The sequence below is a fragment of the Eurypyga helias genome, unplaced genomic scaffold (assembly GCF_000690775.1).
Source record: "Eurypyga helias isolate BGI_N326 unplaced genomic scaffold, ASM69077v1 scaffold16674, whole genome shotgun sequence".
Classification (NCBI taxonomy): domain Eukaryota; kingdom Metazoa; phylum Chordata; class Aves; order Eurypygiformes; family Eurypygidae; genus Eurypyga; species Eurypyga helias.
The window spans coordinates 378-26072 of record NW_010244473.1 but is presented as its reverse complement, the minus strand read 5'-3'; the positions used below and the strand labels follow the sequence as shown (position 1 = coordinate 26072).

The following is a 25695-nucleotide window of genomic DNA, read 5'->3' as shown; positions in this document are numbered from 1 at the left end:
CCTGCTGATTCGAAGGATTGGCACTGGTTTTAATGCTTGGACTTTCAGATTTCCCTAGTGATTGTTGTATTCCTGTTGACTGGTCAAAGGAAAACGGCAAGAGCAAACTGTGCTGCTCCCTGGCAGAAGTGTCAGTCTGCAACTTCTCCATTCTCTCTGGATTGGGATACAGAGCTGCGGGCTGTTCCTTTGGTACAGACGTTCCAAACAGTTCCTCCAAAGTCAGATGCTTCTGTCTTGACTGAAATGGCTAGAAAGAAAAGGAAGTTTTCTGTTTAGAAATATACATTCCACTGTGCATCTTACATGGTCTACTACAATTTCAAGAAAACTATGAAAGACAACTAGGTCAAATGCATTTAAAATACAGTCTGGATATCAAGTGTGCCCTATTTACAGGAATTATAAAAGCAATTATGTCTACAAGGAACATCCTGTACATGTAAGCTTCTTCTCTACAGCCTTCTGTGGACAGACTGTGTGCTAGTAGTAAAGAAGGGAGAAGGCTATGGATGCTGTCATTAAGATGGCACCCTCCATCACCCATCAACCCTAAACTACACTCTTCGGAGAGAGGGGAAAGAACATGTATTTTGAACAAAATTCACACAGAACTTATAGAAATGGAAATCATTAAATGGCCTAAAAGATGGGAAACGAATAGAGAAACCTGAAGGTGCACAACTGACCTGGCACAACATGCCTAGACAGTTCTTCTCACCCTTTTCATTAACAATGCAATAGATCATACAATAGGTAAAAGAATCTGTAGAAACTTAAACATATGTATATATATTGCCTTGAAAAGTATGTATATATACACACACAGTTACCTCTACTGGTCTTTCAGCCTGTCCCAAAAAATATACGTCTAGGCCACAACACTGACATTGATAGAAAAATCTGATTTTAATTATAATATACTCACTTGCTGAAAATACTTTAAAAATGCGTTTCACTAAAAACAGCTATCAGACCCTGAATATGAAAATTTTCCTTTTTTTTTTTTTTTTAAGGTTGCACAGGACCAGAAGTTATGTAAAACAGCTGGACTAAAATACAACATTCTGTTCAGAAGACTGAATGGCCTGCAGCACAATTCCAGCGTATTCTGATGGTATGTCCAAACAAAGATGCGATATCACAATGACAACTACTGCACCATGACATTGCTAGCTTAGATTTTACTAGCACAGATAACAGCAGTGAAAGTACGGCAGTACAGGTAGGACACAAGCAGCCTAACGAGAACCACCTTGAGCTTGAAATCATACTGACCTCTGCCCAGGTTACTAAGCTCTACTGCCATGGTTGTTATTAATTTTTAGCTAGCTTAAACTCTGACACACTTTACTTTTGCAGCTGAGACATTCTATAGCTTATAAAACTTGTTAACTATGTTAGGAATTCTATCTAGAAAGTTGTTCTTACTCTTCTCCACTGATCTTACTGGTCTGGAGACCCGTTCTTCAACTGTAAAGGTTTTGTCATGAGGAAAAACACTATTCCATCTCATTTCAAACTTGGCTTTACACTTCAGTACTCTAAGTTACAGTAAGTAATAATCAGAAATATCTACCATGCTCTGATCCAAGTCAGACTAGCCCCTTACATGACTACAGTCTCAAACATGAAGTTAATTTCCAGTCTGGAGTATTAAACATTTTTTGCCTGCCCCATCTCTGGCTGAGATAAATTTGAGTGTATCATCAGCTCGGTGTGTTATGAAGACCCTTATGAGCAGGGGCTGCAAAATGCAGCATGATCACTTGACGTGCCAGGAACAGAGCGCTGCTCAGAGGGTTTCTCCAGAAATCATTTCAGCTATATTGAAACACGAATTCGCAGTCAGAGCTGGCACTATAAAGTTTAATTTCAGTGTTCTCGTTCAGTTTTGCCGATTGCTAGCACAAGAGCATTTCACAATACAACCGATTTTCATTTTGAGCTCCCAAGATAAAAAACCTGAACTTCAGAGCATCACAGTAACGTGGGTGTATTTTTATTCTGAAATCTGCGGTATCTTTAGCATGAAATGAAGTTAGTCAATCAAGTCTGACATGTGGGAGGGGGTTTAGGAATCTCATCTCACCTATGTACACTGTTTTTTGTTGCACTGGTCACTTGATTCAATTAGATGAAAAAAGTATGTTTTCAGTTGAAATTGAATGTTTTTCCAGTTAATCACATTTTTAATAATGTGGACAACAACAAACACGTTTGTGATATGGTTGAACCAAGTTAACTAACTTTACAGAATTACCATCACTTACGTCACCCAATTAATTTTTTCCCAGTATCTCTACAGCTATTATTTTAAATAGCTCAACAGAATTAATACACCATTTTACTTCTATAAATTGACTGTTTCCCTTTAATTACTTGAGAGCAATTTGTTAGACTCTTATGTTGCCAATCTTTTCTTTGCTAGTCACTGGATTTCTGTTCTGCAATCCGTGCCTGTCAGGTGGGGCACTTCAGCTGACTGCGTACAGTCTACTCGGAGGGACCCACAAGAAAATACCTTCTGCTAAAGCAAAGCCTCGGGCAAATCCACGCATGCAGCAGGCAGAGCCAGGGCACAGCTGACCCAAAAGCAGCAGTGTTGCTGAGGGGGGAGAGGGGACTGGGGCACCAAGTCATTTCAGCAAACTCCCCATTTGAATTCAGTAACTGCTGAATTGCCTAAAGCAGATTCCAGCTGCCCATACCCTAGCACTAACCTGTGCTAAAAACTATGACTACAAGTGCGTTGTCTGCACACACTGAGTGCGAGGCTGCACACATTTTCATGGGGCATTTCATTTGTAAGGGGAGAGGCAGGCCTTGCGGCTTAGCTCGGCCTGCTGACCCTCCCGAGCCCACCAGGTGGCACTGCAAGCAGGCCCGAGCGCTGCGGTGTTAAAGGCAATCTCCTTGCCCTCATTCATCCTTGAAGTCTTGCATGAACCTACAGCTTCCTTGTGCAGAAATGCTTGCTACAAAACAGCAAATACTGGGCTACTGCTACCTATTCCAGCTGCTCCATGATGGTACTAAGTAATTTGGATTAAGTTTCCCGTGGTTCAAAGGCTACACTTACCTAAAGCAGGTTATTTTCACTAGCATTTTTACTGCTGTTTAAACTTTAATTACAGTATTAACGCCAAACTTCAGAATTTGTAGGTATTTGGATACATGCTGATTCAACATGTTGTATCTAACACTTACCTGAAATAGACCTCGACACTCACGTTACTACAATTTGAGCAACATCCCCCCAACACCACTGAAGGTGTGTTGGGTTTTTTTTTAACACTATTTCCCTTCCTGCAGAACAAGGAATGTACTGTCAAGAAGTTCTTAATGTAGGAAAAAACGCCCAGACAATGCCCCCAACAAAACAAGAAACCCCAGAGCAAACCAACACAAAACCACACACACTTTTTCTGCAATCTACATATGAAGGAATCAGCCGAGCTGCCAGATACCATTACCAAACGGTCACACAGACAGAGGTTCTCTGCAAGCTACAGAAGGGTGGGAGAAGACAGATAAACCCTTTCAGTTACGCTGAAGAGAACTGGGTGCTGCCAGTGCTTTCCATTTCTTGGCTAGCAATTCACTGTTGATTTAATTTAGCAGGACTGTAGCTGCAGCTTTGAAGGCAGCACAGACAGCCTTAAGTAAATATCTCTGATATGAGAAAACGGGGCTTGAGCTCACATGTGAAAGACTGCAACAGTGTGTAGAGCTAACTGATGCCATATTCAGTAACATGGCAAAAGTCATTTTCTCTTGCTTCCTGGGTCCACAAGTCATTCTGCACATTACCACAGACTGAATTCATCCAGAATCCAAGTTAACCCCTTTAAACATACTCGGACACAGCCTCATTTTTAAATCCTAAATCAACAGCAGAATTTAGTATCCCAGAAGTCTTCAAACCCCTCAGTTTACTGAAAGTGACAACACATTTAGCAGACAACACTGCAGGCAGTGTAAGGAAAAACAACATCCTGGTAGCAAAACAAAGTACTGAATGGGAAAAAAAACCCCAACCCAAAACCAACAAATAGCACCTTGTTTAGGGTTGGATGAAACATACCTGCTCTTGCACTTGTAATGAAGTTTTCTGTTCTGAGAGGTCTGAGCTTTCTGTCTTTGGAGGATTTGCATTTTGTTGCATTCCAGAACTTGATATAATACTTAAGTCACTAATCTGATTCTGGGGACAAGAAAAAAAATTAACACAAATACTTGAGTTTAAGTCTACATTTACCCACTACTACAGTCCTGTTTACATGGCACTTTGACTGAAATACAGATGATGTAGAAAGTACTGATTTTTGTAAGACAAAGTGGAACTCACGAATTTTAGGAATTAAAAATCATGCCAAGACATCCACCATCTGGTCTGTAACCATAAACTTTCTATTACTGGAAAAAAAAAAAAAAAAAAAAGGACAGACAACTGGCTTTATACTTTTTTCACCAAGAAAGAAAATCATAAAAAAGGCAGGCTTTTCACATCCTTTATCTGCATTAGCTACTAATGACTAAGTTTGCTACGCTTCATTAAATCAAGAACCCAAGCTAGAAACAGCTTAGGAAAAACAAAAATCCTGTCAGACATCACTTGAAATGCCTGGAAAGAGAGCTTGTCAGCAACTTCTTTCCACTAGATTTAATTAACCATGTACACATTTTCAGAAGGTGTTAATTTGGTTTTCTTTGAACAATGCAAAACCAGACAAGAGTTGCATTATAACAGACAGTATGTTTACAGATCAAGTTGACTTCCATCTTTAATATACACATAAACAAATACACAAGTTGTACTGCAGTTTAAATCACCAGTGAAAAACCCAAACCGTAGAGCAGTCTAGTTTCTGATAGGTCAACTACACCTCACGCATACGATACAGCTCAGCATGAGCACAACACATGACGATTGTTTTCATCACTTACCCACAGCAGCACACTACGGGTTAAATGTTTCAGCAACAAGTTAAAAAGCAACCTGAGCTTTATTATTCTTTTGTTTTCCATTTCTAATGGAATGCAATAATGAAAAATAAAAATCAAAGCTACATATTGTGATTTAGAGACAGAGGCAAGAAGCAACTTCTCCCATCTTCCCAACTTTCAGCCACTAATGAAGGTCAAAACTCTTTGTGTCTGAAATGCTGGGTGTCTTGTGGTTACAAAATCAGACAAAGCATTAGTTTGGGTTTGTTTGGATTTTTTTTTCCACTAGAGGACGAGCTGCAGGATGTTTCCATTTTCATACTGAAAACACCACACTATAAAAAGCATCCATTCATTTCAAAAAACAACAAACCAACCCCAAAACAACAACCTCAGAATTCATTCATTTTCACATATGGACTTGATGTAGCGAGTACTTGCAGGATTAAGCTGATTTGGAATCCTAGATTAAATCACTCAGACCTTCATAAATCTCTTTTTTACTCTCTCTGCCCCCTTCTCATGCTGACACTCTGCCAATCTCATGTGGGCTGCACACAAGGATTACTGTATGATCCATCTGGAATGTACCAGGCAGATAAGTACTTTCTGCTCCTAAATACAAATTCATGCATAATTACCGAGTGCCATAAAATAATAACATTAAAAAATTAAGACAGGAAAGGACTCTCAAGAAGCCACCTTCAAAACAACTTGGTTAATCATGTTAACATTGACACAACCCGGCTAAAAGGAGATCCAAAATTAATGTGCCCAAAGTTTGTTGCTATATCAGGTGGTCAACAGAACAGTCTCCCAAGAAGTTTGCTTGACAGATGACCAAGACTGCTCAATTCTGTTTATCTGGCAACTTCTACACGACTACCATCGCAGCAGGCTACAGGGATTCTGCTGAAGAGATGCAGTTTACGGTTCACATTCACACACATAAAGGAAATTGAGTAATTATTCTATTTTTACTAGTGTTCTAAAAGCATCAAGAAACACACACAACAACTCCTCGAGATCAAGGCACAAAGCCCCCAGTTACACAGTAGCTCTACTGCAGTCCATGTCCCGCGTATTTCCCTGTTGTCTTACAGGCACCACAGACACCGAGTGTCCACCTAAAGTCTGCGTACACTCTCTGTCCATCAGTACTTCACCTGTCTACAGAGCTTCAGCCATGACACTTAGGAGCTGTGTTTCTAGCAGGAGCTTTTCAGTACCCTCACATTAAATAGATCTGAAAACTAGGAGATGAGAAGCTGGAATGTCCTTTCTGAGTCATTTGGATGAGACATCTGTTGGAAATGTGTATTATACAATACTGCAAGGACAAAGAGGGAAAAAGGTTTCATCACATCCTAAGAGGGCACTAGCAAAAGATTGAGTTCTTGTGGTCTGCGTGTGGGGTTTGTTTTTTTTTTCTTTTCTTTTTCTTCCCCCAAAGCCTTAAATTTCTTCAAATCTGTCTCAGTTGACACAACACTGAAAGATGAGTCATTCAGGTTTTGATGCTTCCTTCTGTGCTCCCACAAAAGCTGCTACTTCCACAATGCTGGCCTCCGTTCACAGACACCTTCTCCCCGAACAGCATTGATGCTCAGAGAATCAGAAACAATTTATTTTTTTTTAATCTGCGTTTAAAGTGTTGAAAAAAACCCCAACATTGCTGATTTCCAGAAACTACTATCTAGTCTGGGTCAAACATACTGTATGGTTTGTCACCATCACCTGCCCTCAATCTGCATCAAAGTGACAAGTCAAAGGGGCTCATACAAGGCTTCATCCACACGTTCATTCTCGTCTCCTCAACTCACAGTGTACTGGAACCATCTAAAATCCTACAAAGGCTCAAAGCCCAAGTACTCAAAGGAACTCTGCTGCACAAGCAACTTCTGGAAGGAATCGAGCACTGTAAAAACGTGCTAACTCTTCTCCCAGCAGCACACCACAAAACCCATACCACAGCTCTGTCATGGTATACTCACACACGACTGCTATTGCACATTCTTGTACGATTATACATGGGGAGAGGTGTGTTCAAAATCCTTGTTTCCTTTCCTAGATCGTCCACATATTACTCTTATATTCCTCCGGCATGTATGAACTTGGTCCTTGGGACTATACGAAGTAATTCTTTTACTAAAGAACTAATATTCCCCTTCATTATGTAAACTCATGAATTTAGCACTGGCAAAAGATACCAGACTCATCCTTCTGAAATGAATTAGTTTATTGAAAGGATAGACACACAGTAGATGGGAGAGTAGTAACGTGTGGTACAGAAGGATAGGGGAACAGTATTGTAGTACTTAGCCTACAGCTATTAAAAAGGTGCTTCGTAGAATCTACTAATATACTGAATGACTAAATCTCTAATATCAGACTTCTTCTGAGACCAAGATGAGACAGACACTGTTGGGTACAACTTTTATTTGCTATTCCCAGAGGCTAAAATTTTCTTACAGCAGGAGAAATAGTTATGAAATGGGTCTATCAACCTACATCTCAAGTTGGATCACATGATCAATATTCAATCTATCTTGCCTGAAATCAGGGACTATTTCCTAGTATAGCATACTACTTGAAGGAGGGACCAAGACATCAGTCTGAAAACAAGGCTACTGAAACAATGGCAGAGAATGTTTGCTCTTGAAACAAAACACAGCTAATGTGCTGAAAACGAGTTTCCAGGTAGGCTTTCTTAAAAACAGAAAAATAGGCAAAAAAAAGTTGCTGACTGCGGTAATATTTAAATAAACTACTCTTATGAATTCATGCAACATGCAAGTCCCACACTGTTTTAAAATACGAATTTCTCCCTCCCCCCCCTCCCCAAACCATCTCTTCTCTAGAAGCCATTGTACGTCTGTGCTTGTATCACAGAAATGAGATAGTTCACACAGCTTCTGGGCTTCTACCGTACTATTCAACTTGCCGAAGCATTTTAGCGTGCAGCTCAGTTATGGTACGAATCACAGCAGATCTCCTCCAGTGACTTTCGGTACGGAGGAAAAAACAAAAAGAACATCCAAAGGGTCAGCCACTGTAAGGAATGGAACCTCAGATGTGTTCAGTGGTACGTTCTTCTACAGTGTTACATACATACCTGTGCGTTCACCTCTCCTTCGACAAGGACCTCTCAAAACAAGACAGTAGCTGAGTACTGAGATTAAGCAGCCCATGCAGCTGTTTCAGCAAAACACTTTGTGTTTGTATCTCCAGGTACCCATTTATAAAATTGTACTTTTACCCCCCAGAAGCTAGCAATTCAAACCTAAGAACATACAGGCCCCTTAAATGAAGGATTAGGTGCACTACTTGGCAATCCTGGGTTACAGTGTATTGCACAGGAATCGGTAGTATATAAGAATTACGCTCTATCATCCCTCTCAGAAATTACAAGGATGTGATTTCAGTGGACTCTATAAAATGTCCTAAGCTCCTTATTCAGAAGTACTGTTTAATTTGTTCATAAGGTTAGGGGGGAAAAAAGAAGGCAAAGACAAAAAAACCAGGTGACATTTCCTTACTCGTTCATATTCATCCTTGGCTTTACTAAGCATTTCCAAGATGTCAATGGGCCTGTTTTCATTGCAGCCATTGGTTCTGCTGGGACTTTTTCTGTCCTGGGAAGCTTGCTGTGATCTCTGAGCTTCTTGTTCTACCACTCTGTTTACAAGAAAGGAGAAACAGGATTTTAAATTTTTATCTAGAGTTAACATCTTGCAAAAAAGCAGTAAAGAAAAACGTACTCCCAGCACATTAACACATTTTGTTCTGCCTGAACAGAAACCTAACACATAGTTGGGCAAATTTACACACATTTTCATTTGCTACAAGGTTTGTACAAGTCAAAGTGTAAAATGGTCCGTACGATTTATCTCCAACCCAGCCAGCACTAGCCTGCCTCTCACCAAGTTTGCCTAAAGTAAACACTACTTCTGTAAAACTGCCATGTTTAGACATTTTTACAATAGAACACGTGGACATCCAAGCATGTGTTATGCAAAGAGCACGTGGTACTATACTGCAGACTAAAACACATTTTTTAACTCTACTTCCTAACGTGCATTTTTTTCCATATTTAATCAAATAAAGCCATGGCATTCAACTAAATCAATTACAAAAAAGTTGTAATTTAGGATGAGGCCTGCAATTATACAACAAAATAAAGACAGTGGGAAAGAAGAGAGCTGGCTCATGCCAGGTGTCTTGAACTAGTCTGCAAGGAGGCTTAGGGCATTACCCCTTACTTCGCCACTAAGGCTCTGGAAAGAAGGGCAAACCATTCTCTTCTCTAGCTGCCCTGCAGTCATTCCAATTACCTGCAGGTCTAAGACACCTTTTTTCCCGCCCTCCCTTAAGCATTTGGTATGTATGGTTCCTTCACCATTTCTAGTCAACCTTACTTGCCTCAAGTATCAAAAAACTTCAGTTTAAAAGACAGTTAAGATATGCAAGATGCCTATCTGAGACATTTCATTAATAAAAGTAAAGGCAGCATATACTTCTAATCCATATGCAGTTCACAAGACATACATGGCTGTGCAATGCGCTAAAGCTTATCCTCTTGAAATAAACACACACCAGCCTGTAATCCCTTCTTTTTTAAGCCTGCATTAATCAAATATGTTAAGAAAAAACAAGCACTGTAAACAGGGCAGAGCTCTGGAGCTGGCACTTCACTCGAGAACTCTCATGCTGTGGATCTGACGGCTGATGGGGAAGCCAAGAGGTGCCATCATAACAATCACACACAATGCCAATCATTCCAGCCTCCAGTTTCTTTGGGTCAGTTAGAATTCAGGACAAACTCTAGAGTAATTACATATTTATATGCACCTCTATGTTGCCGTTTATGAGGCAAAAAAATAGTTCAAGTCTTCAAAACTTCTTCCCAGTTTTCCAGCAACTAAGCCTCTTCACTTCGCTAGAGGTCAGCTGTGTTTATTTGAAGGGTTAGATTTGGTGTTTAATAATTCAGTGGTGCTTTCATATTTACTTTGATTTTTTTTTTTTTAATGATACAAGCTGCTTATTTAACCAGTTTCTCATTACTAGTACAGCTCTTCCCTGTTTGTAAGCAAGCATCCACCTGCAAACGTAACTCAAACAGGGAGGCCAATCTCCGCTGCCTGCCAATTTCCAAGAACTGCAGCAGGAGCTCGTCTGGATGAAGCAGCTCAATACCGTACAAATGTTTCTATGGTGACACCCTGAGAGAACATTTTGTTCTAGCACCCCACGCGGTCATACAGTCCTGACCGGACCTGTCCAAACTCAGCTCCAAAACCAGGCATGAGAAAGGGCAAGGTAAAAAAATACAGAGTATTTTGCTGAGATTTTAAGTGTCAGTATAATTATAACCAGAAAAAATAAATACTTCAGTCAAAGGGAAAGTTCTAGACAGCTGAAGTCATGCATGTGTTGCCAATGGGTGAAGCAAAGGCTTCAGTCTTGAGACCCTCCTTCTGCTCTTAAGAAGTTGGTCCAGAAGGTTTCAGTAAAACATCTTCCCATTACAGTAGCACTAATTGGCCTCATAATAAGACATCTGCAAGGAGCACATCCATTTCACAGAAAAGCTTCACAAAGATTTCTGAAAAAACTTTCATAATGTTTTCTATTGTTCATTATTAAGTGTTTGTTACCTTTTTAAAGTTTACATTTTTAAAAAATAAAAATACCAAATTATCTTCTCATGTAGATAATTCTCTAATTGCTCTTCTCCACCTTCTCTCTTGGGCAGGTTGCATTCAGGTGGTGGTGATGGTATAAATGGGAAACAGTTTACCCCCAAAACTGCCCAAGATACTCTCCCACTTCTAGCTTGCTGCCTGTATCTCAGAAGCTGGTTTGGGTCTGACTGCTGAAACAGGGTAAACCAAGCTTATAAACTCACCTAAAAATAAAAAAAACCCTACAAATTTACATGTCAGACTGCAACAGTTTCACAAAGATTTTAAAATCCTTTCTGTCCTACTTCTTCTAGAAAGCTCATCCCTCTTAAACAATCATCTTGACTTAACTTGACCCAAATTAATTCCTTCTACAGTTTGAAGTTTGATGACTCCCATAATTTTTTTGATTTCAGAATACTCTAGAATTCTTAAAAAAAACCAAACAAACCAAACCAAAACCAAAAAAAACCACCACACACCAACACCAAAAAACAACCCAGAAAGAAGTCCCATAAATCAAATACCTTTGTGGGGAAAAAAGTCAACTAATACAAATCTGTATACTGAGCATGATGTGAATGCAATCCAGGATTAAATCTTTTTTAAGCAAGGCCTGCTGTTTCTTTCCATTATATCAGATAGTGGAAGGGGCACACATTCCTTTGGGGACACAGTAGCTACTGTGACAGTTCGCTTAAGAATAGCTGCAGTCACAGCATTGAAAATATACCTGGCACAACCCCACAGAAGAGTGGGGGAAACACAGAGAGAGAGAGAGAATGTGAGACGTGAAGCCTGAGATTACAAAGCCTACAAGCACCAATTTACTTTTCTTTCGAAAGATAAGCCACCAAAATATAAGTGGATGGCCTGCAATCTTGTTAACTCGGTCTGGCACAATAAGGTCAAGACAAACAGCAGGAAAGAGAATGCAAATCTCCTTGAAACCTTTTATGGTTATGTTTTTGGGCTCTGAGGTAGAATAAAGGCAGCAGTCTTTCGTATCAGTGAATCCACCTAAACTAAAGGGTAGAAATCCAGATTTCCACCCAAAACAGAACACTGGAACAAAATGAATACACTTTGGTTACAACATAAATATTTATTTCAAAATATACTGAACTAAGCCTGATGAAGCCTGTTACTGTGCTCTGAAATGCAGCTTTCCACCCCCAAGATTCAATTTTATTTTTTTCAATTAAAGAGTGCATTTTAAACTTTTCTTAAATACATGTTTCACCCCAGGGTGAAACAATTCCTAGCGTTTCAGCCTCCTTCTTATAGAGAAGCACACAGAGGTATCAGCATTTTGACTTCTCTTCCGACTGCCTTCTACCCATTTTGGGGGAGAAAAAGCTTGATGATGCTTGTGGAACCAGATGCCAGCAACATACTCTCAGTCTGCTTTCCAGCAAGTTCATAGCAACAGCCTCAAAAGTGCAGATTTTCCATCCTACAATGATGTACAACTAGAACACCTTCATTTCATTTTCCCTTACAGGAATCTTCGGGGAAAGATTTCTCAAAAAAATTTCTCAGTCTTTTTCAACATATACAAGGAAATATACTCACACTAAGTACCTTTCTCAGTATAGAAATGGCTTCTGCCAATACTTTTGTTCCCCCAAACCAATAGACAATTTTGAAGGAAAAAAGAACATGAAGTATTCAGACATTCTGTAATTTAATAATGAAGAAAGACCATGAAAACACAAACACACCAGTCAGATAAGGAAAGACTTATTACTAGTAGCACTCAGGCTAGCAAAGATCACTTACACATTTTTTAACCAAGTTAAAGGCAGCAAAGCCTAAATGTCACACTAAAATGAGCTCTTTGCCAGCTCAGCAAAATTTAACAATCTGTATTTTATCAATATCCAAGCACTAAATCTCTTCATGTATGTATTGGATGCCTCTGGATTCACTCACCTAAGTCTGAACTGACAAAACTCAAAACATGTTCCCCAAAGTCTGCTTGATGCATTAACTTTAATTTCAAAGACACTTTTAGTCCAAAAATCATTCCAACACCTACCATAAAAAAAAAAATCCAACACTTCAAAAACACATTTCAGCCTTTTGACCTTCCAAAATAACATGTAATCTCAGAAACTTTCCAGGGTGCCGAGATGCCAAAAGCACAAGAGTGTGAGTATCCGCACCACGAACAGGCATCAAACAACAAAGCCAACTTTGGCACTTCTGCCTCCATGAGTTAATAGAGCCACGGTAGAGGCATCAGGGACCCAAGAACAGGCAGGCTACGGGAGCTGAAAATGAAGCTTAGTTAACTCCACGACTGACTTTGAATGAACCTTCTGGGTTACAGTTGTTTCCAGAATATTACAGATTCCAGAAAGTGGGCAGACCTCCCCTAGGGACTGCTGTGCCATGGCTAGACTGGCCTGTTACCTGGTTCCATATTTAAAGATCCCTGAAGTGCCTACAGGCCGCGGTTTGTGCCATAGTGACCAGACGTGTTTAACAGCAAATGAACTCAAGTTCTGCCATGTGACACTTGGCTCTTGAGCGCAGCTGTGCGCGACAGAGTAAGAATATGGTAAAGTTGGAAGGGTTTGGCTTTCTCTCCCACTTCAAACATTAATCATGGCTTGAAAGCAAAAGGTGCATTAAAAAAGGAAGTCATGCCCTTCTGATGCTCTGCTTATAAACATGAGAGGCAACAGGTGTTTTGTTATTTGTTTTGGAAACAATTTCCAGGAGTCAGTTTCACACAACTGTTTTCCATAACCCTTATAATTCATCCTTACATCTGGATGAGCCAAGTAACAGCAAGAAGTCCAACATGGCTGTGAGGAAGGAAAAAAAACCAGAAGTGGGAAATGGGAAGTGTATAGGGTTATCAGGATGAGGGAAAAGAAAAATAAGAATTTAGAAAGAGATCTCGGTATCAGTCTGTTATTTGTGTTGTCTTACATTGCTTCTGTGGGAGTAGCCAAAATAACTCAGAGCAAAAACCCTCAAAGACATCAGAATTCAGCTTAAACTCTACGCTATGACTCGTTACCATACAATTAAATTTTGCCAGCCTTCGAGATGTCCTGGCCTGCCAGAGATGACACACTGACAAAGCATGCAATAGAAAGGAAAGCTCAGGAGAGTAGTGGGGCAGTGAAGAAAGAAAACCCTCAGGGATGAGAAGATATGATGAGAAGATATCCTGTGCTGTACCTCTGCATTTTTGCTAGTGTAACTGCCCTGTCACACAGTTCAAGCTCCCTCCTTCCACAAGGACATTGAAGGTTTGCTTAATTGTCATCCTTTCCTATTAGTAAACAGTCGTGGCTCAGCCTGACAGGCCTTGGCTGAAGGAACAGAAAGGGGCAGGAACACCCTCCAATATCAGGGTTTAAAGGCACTGTGCCACGCTGCCAACTCAACCAGTTCCAGCCTCTTCCTCCTCTGTACTCCTGCCTGCAGCCCTCGTCAGCTGTGGCACTGTGACCACCACAGCACAGGTATGCTAACTGCATTGCCACCGTGACAGCAGCCTAAACTAGCAAACCATGTTACTGCAAACTGTCTTTTAAGGTTTCTTTAAACTGAGTCACTTCAGAAATTCTCCTGCTGCAGGGCATCTCTAGAAGCCCTTGGAGCTACAAAATAAATGCAAGTGACACTGCAGGTTTATAAACCAACTTTATCTCCAAAGGGGAGAGAAAAGAAACTAAAAAATTTTAAAAACAATTGAACAATCCAGAAATTAGCAACAACAAGCTCCTATTATTTCATAGCTTTGCTTACTGTCGTAACATCACTTTAATTCTGTAACGTTCCACCTACTTCTCCCACGATTCTCCAATCTCTTCAGGAATAACTAAGCCTTAGGAAAAACAACCAACAAACCCAAACAAAAAACAGCCCTCCCACAAACCACAAAACAACTAAAAAACCCATGCCCATCATTTATTTCATTACACTTTCTGCACGAGAGCATCTTTTGCCAGCATCCCCATATAAAATAAAACAGTGTGCATATTTGCTTTCTTTGGAGAATGCCAAATAATACTTTAACTGTTTGGGGTTTTTTACCACTTAACTGAAAACTTTAATGTTTCTGAGCTTCTTTTTTTAAACCAAAACCAACATTTTGATTACTAAAAAGACTGGTACCAACAAGAACATTGTCTTTTTCTATTTAAGGAGGGTGAGAAAAATCCCAAACATGTTTAATGGGTTAAATTTTCTTCCTGTATTACATAAAAGAATTAGAATGAGACCACAGTACTTACTTAGCCATGAGTTTTGCTATTCGATGACAGTCATTCTTGTCGTAAAACCAGATACTGTAAATTGACACTTGAAAATAAGAAAAAAGACAAGTGTAAGACAGAGGTTTTTTTAGAAAAAGAAATCAAATCAGTAGGATAAACGGCAAAAAACCCAGCAGTCCATTAGATCTGCAACATGAATTACCACCAATTTCCACTCAAATATTCTGTGTACCACTGGCTACTATTTATAAAATAATCAGAAAGAGCATGTGTGCCAACACATATACAACTTCAGTCACTTAAATGCAAGAGCTACAGCATTTTGATATTGCTTATAAATAAAAGTGGCAGGAAAAAGAAGTTTTAACTACCAATGCTTTCTCACTACAGCTGTGACCTCCTGTTTTGAACTGCTGAACTTACCATTTAAACTAGACTAAAGAGTATCGACTTCTCTTTCAACACTCACTTCTAAATTTGTCAATTTTTGAAGTTCACCAAGAATATTAAAGTAAGATTTACAGTATGACAGTTCGGTCAGAGGCTCTCTATAAGGTTTCCTCTCCAAATTCTTTTCTTAAGAGAAATACTTGTCTAGGAAAGAAGCAGTACCAAAGCTCCAATCATACCGTCACTTTCGTGGAGCAGCTCAAAACGGGATTCGTATCAAACCCTGCCCTTTGAAGGTATCAGGACAAAGCAATGAGGACAAAGGGTTCCAGCTCACCAAGACGCTACACACCATTCTGGCTTTCCGAACAAGTAAAACAACACTGACAGCTGGCAGAGTTAGAGCCTGATCACTGGGCTCAAAGGGAGAAACTTCGTCAGCACGGCCCCCTACTATTTCTGCATCAGCAAGCTCACTCCACAGAGGCCATTTTTCCCCACACACACTCACATCCTCACTGTCCCCACGGCCGTACCGACACAACAGATCTGCAGAACTCTTTGGAACTGTATTTAACACAACCCACCAAGCAGGTTATTTTACATCTTGGTTCACCTATGAAGCTTGTTGGTGCACAGTGTGCAAGTACAAAGGCAACTGGACACTTTACGTGTTGACATGAAATTGTTTTAATTTCCAAAAAGACACTCTTAGCCTTTTAAAACTCATCCTGATACTGCAGCTCATGCCAAAATCACTGATTATAAAAATACGACTTAAAGTGAAGGAATGCTTAAAAAAAACCCACAGCCTTTTCCAGCCAGATGTAGTTTTTTGTTTCTAAATGAAATCACTTTTTTTCCCCCTCCTCACCACACAAAAATCTCAACCAAAGCCCACTCAAAATTATTTCAAGCCATGGCAAAGAGGGCAATTAGTACCAAGCTATTTTCTAGACCTTCTAGTTATCCTGGGCTTACTGTGTTGGCCCAAACCCCTCAAAAAGTCATGCCCACATCTCAGTTTTTCTTGGGGTATCATTAGAGAAATGAAGTTCAACTTGGCTTCTTATTTTATTGACAAGCATATTCATTTGGGTGTTTGTTTCTTTAGAACTTACGGCTTAAGTAACAGAAAACAAAACTTTAAGTCATAAACAAATAAACCAATGTAGCATAAATTAAGGAATTGTGTTCTTACTAAAGACATAAGCCAATAAAAAAGCATTTCATATATGTAGCCAATGCTTAGGAAATATTAATATTTCCGGTTTAATACAACTGGATTGTCTCCTGCACAGAAACCTGAAAATATCCAAGCTATGTCTTTAGCCATGTAGTGTATTTTAACACTGAAGAAAAGTTTCCCTGACTCCATTATCAGACAAACTGCCAAGAGACGAAAGCTTCTTCAAAAGCATACTTGAAGAAGTGAAGATAAGGAACCTACAATGGTATCTTAATGGCACAAATGATAAAGGTCACACTCAATTCTGCCAGAAACAGGCCTACCCAAGACCAGAAGCATATCCAACCCTCAGTTTGTTGTACAGATTATCAGGCTTTTTTCCACTTTGTACTGCTAGCAAGCAGTCACAGGGAGTCGCTGCAAAACACTAACAGTATTAAAGATATAAAGCAGATCACAAAAACTTGGGTATTATCTTAGATAAGGTCCAACAGGCTGGAACATTTCCCTTTCTCTTCTCAAAAGAGAACTCATTTGTACTATCAGTTCAACTCCCTTGCCCCAGAACTACGCATGGGTGTCCCATCTGCATTACTATATTTGCTATACTCCTTACATGCAACTTCAGCTGTGAACCTTTCATTAAAACCAGAGTTGATACTTATCAGCCCTTTAAAACCTGTGATTTTACACTACACACCGCAATACACATTAGGTGAATGTTCAAATGTCTAAAGGCATATCTTTCTACTTCCTACCCACAAACAGTCATCTAAACATGTAACACGACTTCTCTCCAAACTTGGCTAGAACAATCATTGAAACTTGATTGAAATTGCTATGGGAACACAGCGATTTTTGGGAAAACAAAAGCATTATGGAAGTCTTCCTGCTCAGGACTAACAGCTGGATGACACCAAAAAGAAAGTCCCTCTCTTCTACGCTGTGCTTCCATTGCTCCATGGGGCAGTCAGCTCACTGTTCCAGTGCTACCTAGTTAGCAGATCTGAATTAAGAGTGGGGATAGCAGAGCACCACAGTGAGACAGAGCCCTTGCTCTCTGGCAACATAAAATGAAATTGCATGCCAAAGCTGCCAGTTTCACTTCAGTTTTCGTTTTAGGTAGGCAGAAGCAGTGTCACCACCCTTCCACTGCAACAACTTTGCTGTTAACTCATTCTACCCCAATTTAACCCCTTTCTTCACACTGTTTGTGCATCAGCTTCCCAAACATGCCATCTAGCACTAGAGAGAAGGCAGAAACAAGAAGCTGGTGCAGCACAGTAAGGCAAAGTGTTCATGCAACTGTAGCCTGAGAACGCTCAGCGTACACGGGACTGCTCGGCTGTGCCGGTTTCAGACACTATCACTTTTGCCTTCGGCAATTCAGCCATTCGTGCACATATAGCTTCATCTCATTCAGGAAGATGATCTGTTTAAAAAGTTACCATAACGAGCTGGAAGAGCTGATAGAGAGAAAAGTTTTGGTTTACAGTTTCAATTTCAATCTTTCTATACAAGGAAGCAGCACACTCGTAGCAGGGGACAACAACCTTTCAATCTTTCTGCAAAGGAAGAAGTCATGCTTTGAAACACATCCTATAAGGTCATAATGGTAATTAACCTAACCTGATCTCATTCCCATAAAGAAAAGCACATATCAAATTACACTTTAAATAGAGTTTAAGGCAAAATCACAAAAAGCAATATTTCTCAAGGCACCTATTTCTTCCAGTAGCAAGGTCAACTGAAATGCCACCTCTCTGTAGTCAGTCGGCTCTATCATCTTCTTACTGAGACTCCTCATTCACTATTCACACTTCTCTCAATTTAAAAACTAGCCTTCCACACAGATTTATACACTAGAACACATATACATTAGAATTCATTTTAAGATCCCCTCCCCTTTCTTATTGTTTTGAATATCTCAGGCCATTTCACAAGTACAGGCCACATCAATCCCACAAGCAGTTGCAAGGGCATGTTTCAGCAGGTAGCAAACAGCATCCCAGATCAGGAACGCTTTAACAGGCTGCCATCTGACCAAGTGCAGTGTCAGACCAGAGGGATTACTACTTCCCAACGCTGACCCAGAGCAGAAAACCCCTGCCAGTTAGAGTGCCACCTTTCAGGTCAAACAAAATATTTTTAGAACTTCTTAACAGCTTTAAAAGGTTCCTCCCCTCCCCCCTAGCTTGCACTGCTGCTTCTGCTAGAAAGGTATCAGGAATAGGCTCCCTCCTTATCTCAGACTAAACCACTGGGTTAATGCTCCTGCTGGAGAGCCATTCAGCTTCCGCACTCAGATATGTGGTACTTAATGTGCTGCCGATAACGAGAGGCTTTCCTTACCAGGAAAGATGCCCTGTCTTGAAACCAGCCAGGAGCTCTTTCAAAGAATTCTAAAAGCCATTTGAAATAATGCAACTAAGTTTGCTTTTGCTGTTCTGAGTACAGGTCTGTGTAATTCATAACAGAACAAGACCAGAAGACAGCACTTTGTAACTGAGTTTTCCACTTAAAAACGTACAAACCTTTCCAAAATCTTTTTTTTTTTTTTTTTTTTTACTAACTCTTGCCCTTGGACAGGAATAAGCAGCAAGCAAGAAAACCAAAAACATCCCCCACCAAACAAAGACCATTTATTTTAATACCCAAGTTTTATGCTTAGCATCTGTCTTTTCAGCACCATGGAAATCCATCTGCCTGACCTCCCAAGTGAACTAGCTTGGATGAAAAAGCCTTTTAATCAAGACCAACACCACCAATACAGAGGGAAAGTTATAAACGAGCAAGACTTAGAAGAATACTTCTTGCAGAGTTTAAGAGGTAAGTTGCATATTGCTTACAACTTTAACTGATTTTCCTCTATTATTAGTCAAACTGTCAGCTGTCAGTTCCAAATCCTCACGTTACAGATTGAAAGGGTTGGACTTTTTCAGACTGGACGATTATTACTGTTACTGGCAGAACTGTATGCATTGTTTTAAACAGAGTTTAGCATACTTCTCACAAAACGCAGACCAGAGGAAACAAGCTTAGGTTGATTAAAAAAACAGGTCAATGGGATTCAATGCCTCATAAACAAATACTCTGAATACTCTAATGAACACACATGGATCCAGAGGGAAAGTTAGACAAGGATCAAGTGTACCCAGCAACACGTGTCAGATTAAGGAATAATAAATAGCACATTAAATATATGAAGTATAATCTGAAAAATTCTACCTTTTAAGAGAAATTCTAAATTAAAAGCATGTTACATTAGGTCAAACAATTTATTTTCATTTTGGCAATTTCTTTGTTTATTCATATTTGGAAATATTTGCTTTAATTCCTTCTAACAGTGAAAACCAGAATACTTTTTTTTCTATTTACCACTGTAACTGATATAATGTCTCACAGCTGCTTACTCACACTCCCTGTCATTTTTGCTTTAGGATCTGATGCTTAATGAATAAACAGTGCAGGTTTTCAGGCAGTATTATATATAGTTTTTAAAGCAGACAGTCTTTCACAAAATTTGGGGTTTAAGTATCCTTTTAGGGTTTGAAGCGTATTACATAACTGGAATATTGTGAGAAAATAACGTTCTGGAGTTGGGAAAGATTTCCCCATTAACAGCTAAAATACTAAAAAGATATTGTTTTCTGGGGGGTGAAGCATCTAAATCTCCTGCATCTAACATAAGAACGAGTAACAGACTGAACCAAATGTCTTCCACTTTCACAACAAAAGGTTTAGAAAAGTACTATACCACTGGGCGTCTTCTCCTTCCAGAATACCCATAAAAGACTCCTTAGTATTCCCCCCTGCAAAAATCGGGAGGACACCACCACCTCCCCCCAGCTATGAAAGATGTCACGCCTCCTTTCCTGTGAGAATTAAATGGCAATTGCCTAGCCTAGTTCTAAGAGTATGAAAAAGCCTTTGTGCAACTTGAGAAAGGATCTCATGTCTACAGCTTAGTAAAAGCAAGTTCTGATATGCAGCAAACTAAAAATTCCACTGTATATTAAAAATAATTATTTGAACAAGTCAAACCATAAAAGAATGGTAAAATCCATCAGGAAATATTATGATCTAGCATGACAGGCAAATCATTCTTATAGCCTCCAGCCAAGCAAAAATAATGCTTACATACTGCTTGCAAAGCTTCTCATATACTTGCTAGCAGCTCTGCATAGATGGAGCACATCATTTGACATGCTCCAAACAACCGACTTCACCTTTATCATCATCTTAGGTCAATACAGAGTCCCAGAACAAAGTGAAAACGTGAAGTTTATAACACTGTAGTATCCTAGTCAGTTATAGAGACTGTTCATGTGGAAATTACGCAGTGGCATAATTTTGCTTTGATCATCATCTACTATTTCTACTATGCCCTGGGGAAGCATAAACCATGATGTGTCATTGATCCTGTTACAACCTAAATATACAGGCACAAACTGTGTTTGTCTCTGCCAAACAGCAGTATTAAACCCCATGGTTTTAGGTTATTATTAGGTAGTCAGAACCGTTCCCCATCGGTAAGCTAAGGAAACTGAGCCATCAGTTCAATCGTTCAGCAATCTTAGCAGGACACCTTACTCTTCAATCCTCACAGTGGATTTCCTCAAGCAGGATACATAAAACCCCCACACTCTACAAGAGGGCTGCTGCCAACCCTGTATTGTACAGTTTTTCCTTGCACAACCCAGCAGTCCACCTTCCTTCTGTCATTACAGATTTCAGAACTTCACATTAAGCTGCTAGATAGCCCACATTAACGCCTGAAGAGAAACATTAACCATTGGCTTAAAACTCCTATTTCAATTAGTCCCAAAAACACAAAGGTTTTTCATGCCAGCAGGCAGCTGAGCAGAAGTGGACACCCTTCTGCATGAAAAGGACTTGGACAGCAACCCCCTAACCCCCATACAAATAAAACACATGTTGAAATTTGTCTGTAAATCTATTCTGAAGGCTGGGTTTGTTTTTATTTTAAAGTCTCACAAACACTATGCAAATAGAGACAAACAGCATTAACACTGAACACTTCAATCATATAATTTGCTTTTTCCCCCAGCAGACAGAGGTCAGAAAATTTGGGAAAGTGCACGTAAGGAAGGAAATCCCAAACACAACAACTGAATGCAAAGTGTAAGGGAGTTAGTAGTGCTGAAATTTTAAGGAACAAAAAGTTTAGATGCTGTTTTCTACGCTTTTAAGCTTGTATTTAATCAAAGTGAACACTAGCAGAGCACACAAAACCTGATCTGCTCCTTATCTGTGGTACTCGGGGAAATAACTACTGATGTACTAACTAGGTTGAACGCTTTCAATTTGCCATCAGCGTAGACTCTTTCTGGATATGCCCTCTCCCAGGAGACAGGACAGGGTGATGACATAACGGATAGTTTTCAACCAAATTCTTTTAAAACGACAATGGGAAAGTAAGAGGAAAAAAAATACTCTTGATTACTCAGAATACAATTATTTCCCACATCCAGTCTCTAGTTTCCTTGCTCACCTTTGTATGAATTTCTTCCTTCCTTGTACTTTTCTATGTCATCTCTATCCTAGCTCCCATGAGCCTCCCACAGATCTTACACAATAGTGTCCCATAGGAAAAGGGGAGCTTTTATCAATGACAGAAAGGCATATCATTAGCTTCAGGGTTTTCTAATGAACTCACACACAGCCTACCTTCTCTGATTGCTTCCTTTAATTGATCCTCCAGTCACTCCCACTGGCATACACCATGGTAATTCCCCAGCAGCTCCTGCTTCCTGATACCATCAGCAGTTCCAACAAACAAATGAATCAACTTCCTGCTTCCCCTATGTCACGTCTCACAACTGCAATTCTTCCCTCTACCGCCACCTCATCAGCCATCCTACCACCACCACCTACAGCTCCTCTTCCTTCCAAACTGAGCTACCTGCTTAAACATCCAAGTCAGAGTATTTTTTTACCCTCCCAACTTCTTGCCAGTCATTTACTTCCCTTATCTCCTAGACTTCTCAACTTACAAGTTTTGACTTCTTCCTCTTGATGACACTTACAGAAGGAGCATCGCTAAGATGCATCGCTATTAAACACAGGAGACCACCTACTGTAAGCTGTTCTCTGTCACCATAATGGAATCTGTCCTACTCCCCACAGATCCTAGAGGTTTTCCAAGGGGGAAACCAGAAGGGATTAACATTTGACTGTTCTTATAGGTACAGTGAAGCATAGCCAAAGCAGTGTTCCCACCTGTAATTCAAGGGAACATTCCAATAGGAAGAAGACATGGTGTCAAGGAAGTACTGCACCCAAACAGCGTACAGGTTATCTGAGTCACTCAAGAAGTGACATCTATCTCCTGAGTCCAAAACCTATGGTGGAGACTAAAACCTTCAAACTAGTGCTGAGCAATTTTCTCAACTTCTTCAACCAGCTACTGATTAATATTTATTTTTTTTGCTTGCAAAAGAGCATTCCCTTAGAACTGTTCTTGGTGTTACTTTCAAAATCTATTAATCTTCATTGCTCTTTCATAGTTTTTTATTAATGCTATGGCACTGTGTGTGTTTAAACATCAGACCATTAATTAAAAGAATATAGTGATATTAAACTTTGTTAGCATATCCTCTTTTTCATAGAATCACAGAACCTTTTAGGTTGGAAAAGAACTTTAAAATCATCAAGTCCAGCCATTAAACCAGCACTGGCAAATCAACCACTGAACCATGTCTCCAAGCACCTCATCCACAGTCTCTTAAATCCCTCCAGGGACGCTGACTCAACCACCTCCCTGGGCAGCCTGTTCCAAGGCCTGACAGCCCTGAAAGCAGGTGGTTGTAACAGTTACCAGAACACAAACAGCACAGCTACTTAAGCAAGTCTAGAACAGAAAACATCAGACATATCACTGAAACCTGCCCCATTACATTACACTATCAGAAGTGGTCTAGGTTATAAAACAGAACACAAAGTTCGTATGGACTAAAGAAAGTTATACTCACAGCTAGCGTTTCTGTAGAGAAGAAATGGTTCATGGAGCTGAAACTCCAAATCTTTATTGACTGGTTCAACCAGGTTGTGCATGTTCAGTCGATTCACTATTGTAAAACCATGATAAGGAGAAGCTGACCTATTGTTTCAATCAAAACAAACCAAGGATTAATATCTTGATCAACATATCCAATTTTTTGAAACAGTTATTAATCTTCAAATCTTCATTGGTTTATTAGGTGAAGCTTTAGCAGTCCTGAAGCTCTCCCAGTTGTTCTTCTATGCCATTTTGTGGCATGCCAACTAATTTCAGTTTAAAACTACACTTACCTTAAAGTAGGATTGACATTACAGTTTTATACTGCTCAACTGCTGAATCAAGGATACGCCTCAAAAAAGTCTATAAAGTCTATTAAAAAAATAGGGCAGGTCCAGTATTAAAATGTGAGAGTATTCAATACTTGATATAAGACACTTTTGAGGCATTTTTGAATATTTTATTAGAGGAGAAAAACCAAACCACTTACAGAGCAGGTCACCCTACAGTAAATAGGTACAATAAAAACAGCTGTTCAGTAACATGAAATACACTTCGAGGGAAACAATAAGCAGTAATCTCTTCCTAAAGGAAATAAAATCTTAACCCAGTAACCTCAAAGTGGATATTAAATTGTTCAGATACTGCTTAGTGAAATTATTTCTATTGTCCAGATTTTTGCTAGACACCAGGTGGCAAAAGAAAACATCAAGCAAGCACTGGAAGGTCAAGAGTTTTTTATGTCTTCTCTTGCCGCACGGCAGTCATGTCAGCACACTTGGCTGTGCCTGTGAGCAGTCCTACAATCGACAGCCGCATGACCAAGGCAGGGTAAAAGACACTTGTAATTAGCTAGTAGACGTTAAGACTTCTGTAACGACCTTTACTGAATGATCAGGAACAGAATCTGTCAAGAGGTCCTGAGGAGGGGGCAAACCATCCTTACCATCACGAGTTAGTCGTTTAATGTGCCTAACAGAACTTGGGTGAAATAACCTGCTAGTCCCACCGAAACCTCCTGCTCAGTTGTTTGGTTTGCTGCCTTAGTTTGGTTGGCCTTCTCACATGAAGTCTTCCCAAGCTTGGAGCTAAAGTAGAGTAGACAGGAATTGGGTACTAACATCCCTTTGCAGTGCCAGGATAAATCACTGTAATGACCTAGTCTGTGACAGTCTGTTCCAGGATGGTGAAGTCTGCGTTATTTGTGTTTCTTATATTCAACGGTGTTATTTCGCTGTTAGATTTTTTAATTTGCCTGTCATTTAAAATTTACATCCATGATGGGTTTTATGTGCCAGTTCTTGCCCCCAGCCCCTTTTCCCCATCCCACGTAAATGGAAATTTCTTTCATGGTTTAGATGAAGCAATCAAGTAGCCCCCGAGACTATGCACGAGGGGATCTCCAGCTTTTAGGCAACTCTGTCCATTTACAAAAATTGCTGCCATTTCCCAACAGTAAATTAGGGGAGATTATGAAAACAATACAGCTGACTAATTCAATAATCAACTTCATGGATTTTAGGAGACGAAGAGTCTGCATTTAACAAACTCAACACTAACAAGTGCTATTGGATTAGCAAAAGCAGCTCGATAAACCAGGTTTTTGTGTGAATACATATGTAGTGGTTATGAGGTTTTATGATTTTTCAGCAGTACTTTTGGGTCCTTTTAACAGTTTTTCACCCAGGCACAGTTTATTCTTTTCAAACGAGTTTAGAGCTGTTTGCAGTAATCCAGCAGGAAAGCTATGCATGAACACAGCTGAGATTTGTTTTCTTAAATGAGAAAAACAACCCTTCTCCCCCTCCTCCAAAAAAACCCCACCCTTACCTTTTGTACACAAATAAAGTCCCTTCTATGTCGGTTTTCTCCTACAAAAGACAGAAATTGCATTTAAGGGATATGCTTATTCACAGTTATGTAGCTTTTTAACTACAGAGACTTACCATGTTCTCATCTTTCCATGAGACCTGACATCACAGGACTGAAAAGATGACCCCGTATTTTCAGAAGTTATGTTTTCTTAGTAAGATTAGCAAATTAAACACATTTCCAGAAGATTTTGTTCACGCTGTCGATCTGATGATGCGATATACAGTATCCTACAACCTTCCTACGCTGAGCTGACAGGTCGGAGCTGAACACCTTTCTCATCTCCTCGTTTTAAATCCAGGCTAGAGTCTGTCAGCCTGCAAGTATCGGGCGAGCTGTCTCCCA

General features: G+C 39.8%; 1 protein-coding gene across 1 annotated transcript in view; it reads right to left on the bottom strand.

Moving 5' to 3' along the window:
• DCP1A (decapping mRNA 1A) overlaps positions 1-25349 on the bottom strand; it is a gene marked incomplete at its 5' end in the record, with an annotated part of 32133 nt that extends 6784 nt beyond the window's left edge. Inside the window, 6 exon segments of the mRNA XM_010149774.1 lie at positions 2-250; positions 4088-4207; positions 8490-8628; positions 14897-14963; positions 23453-23580; positions 25309-25349. Of these exon segments, the coding sequence (XP_010148076.1) occupies positions 2-250; positions 4088-4207; positions 8490-8628; positions 14897-14963; positions 23453-23580; positions 25309-25349 (744 nt within the window).
• Positions 25350-25695: the final 346 nt, after the last annotated feature.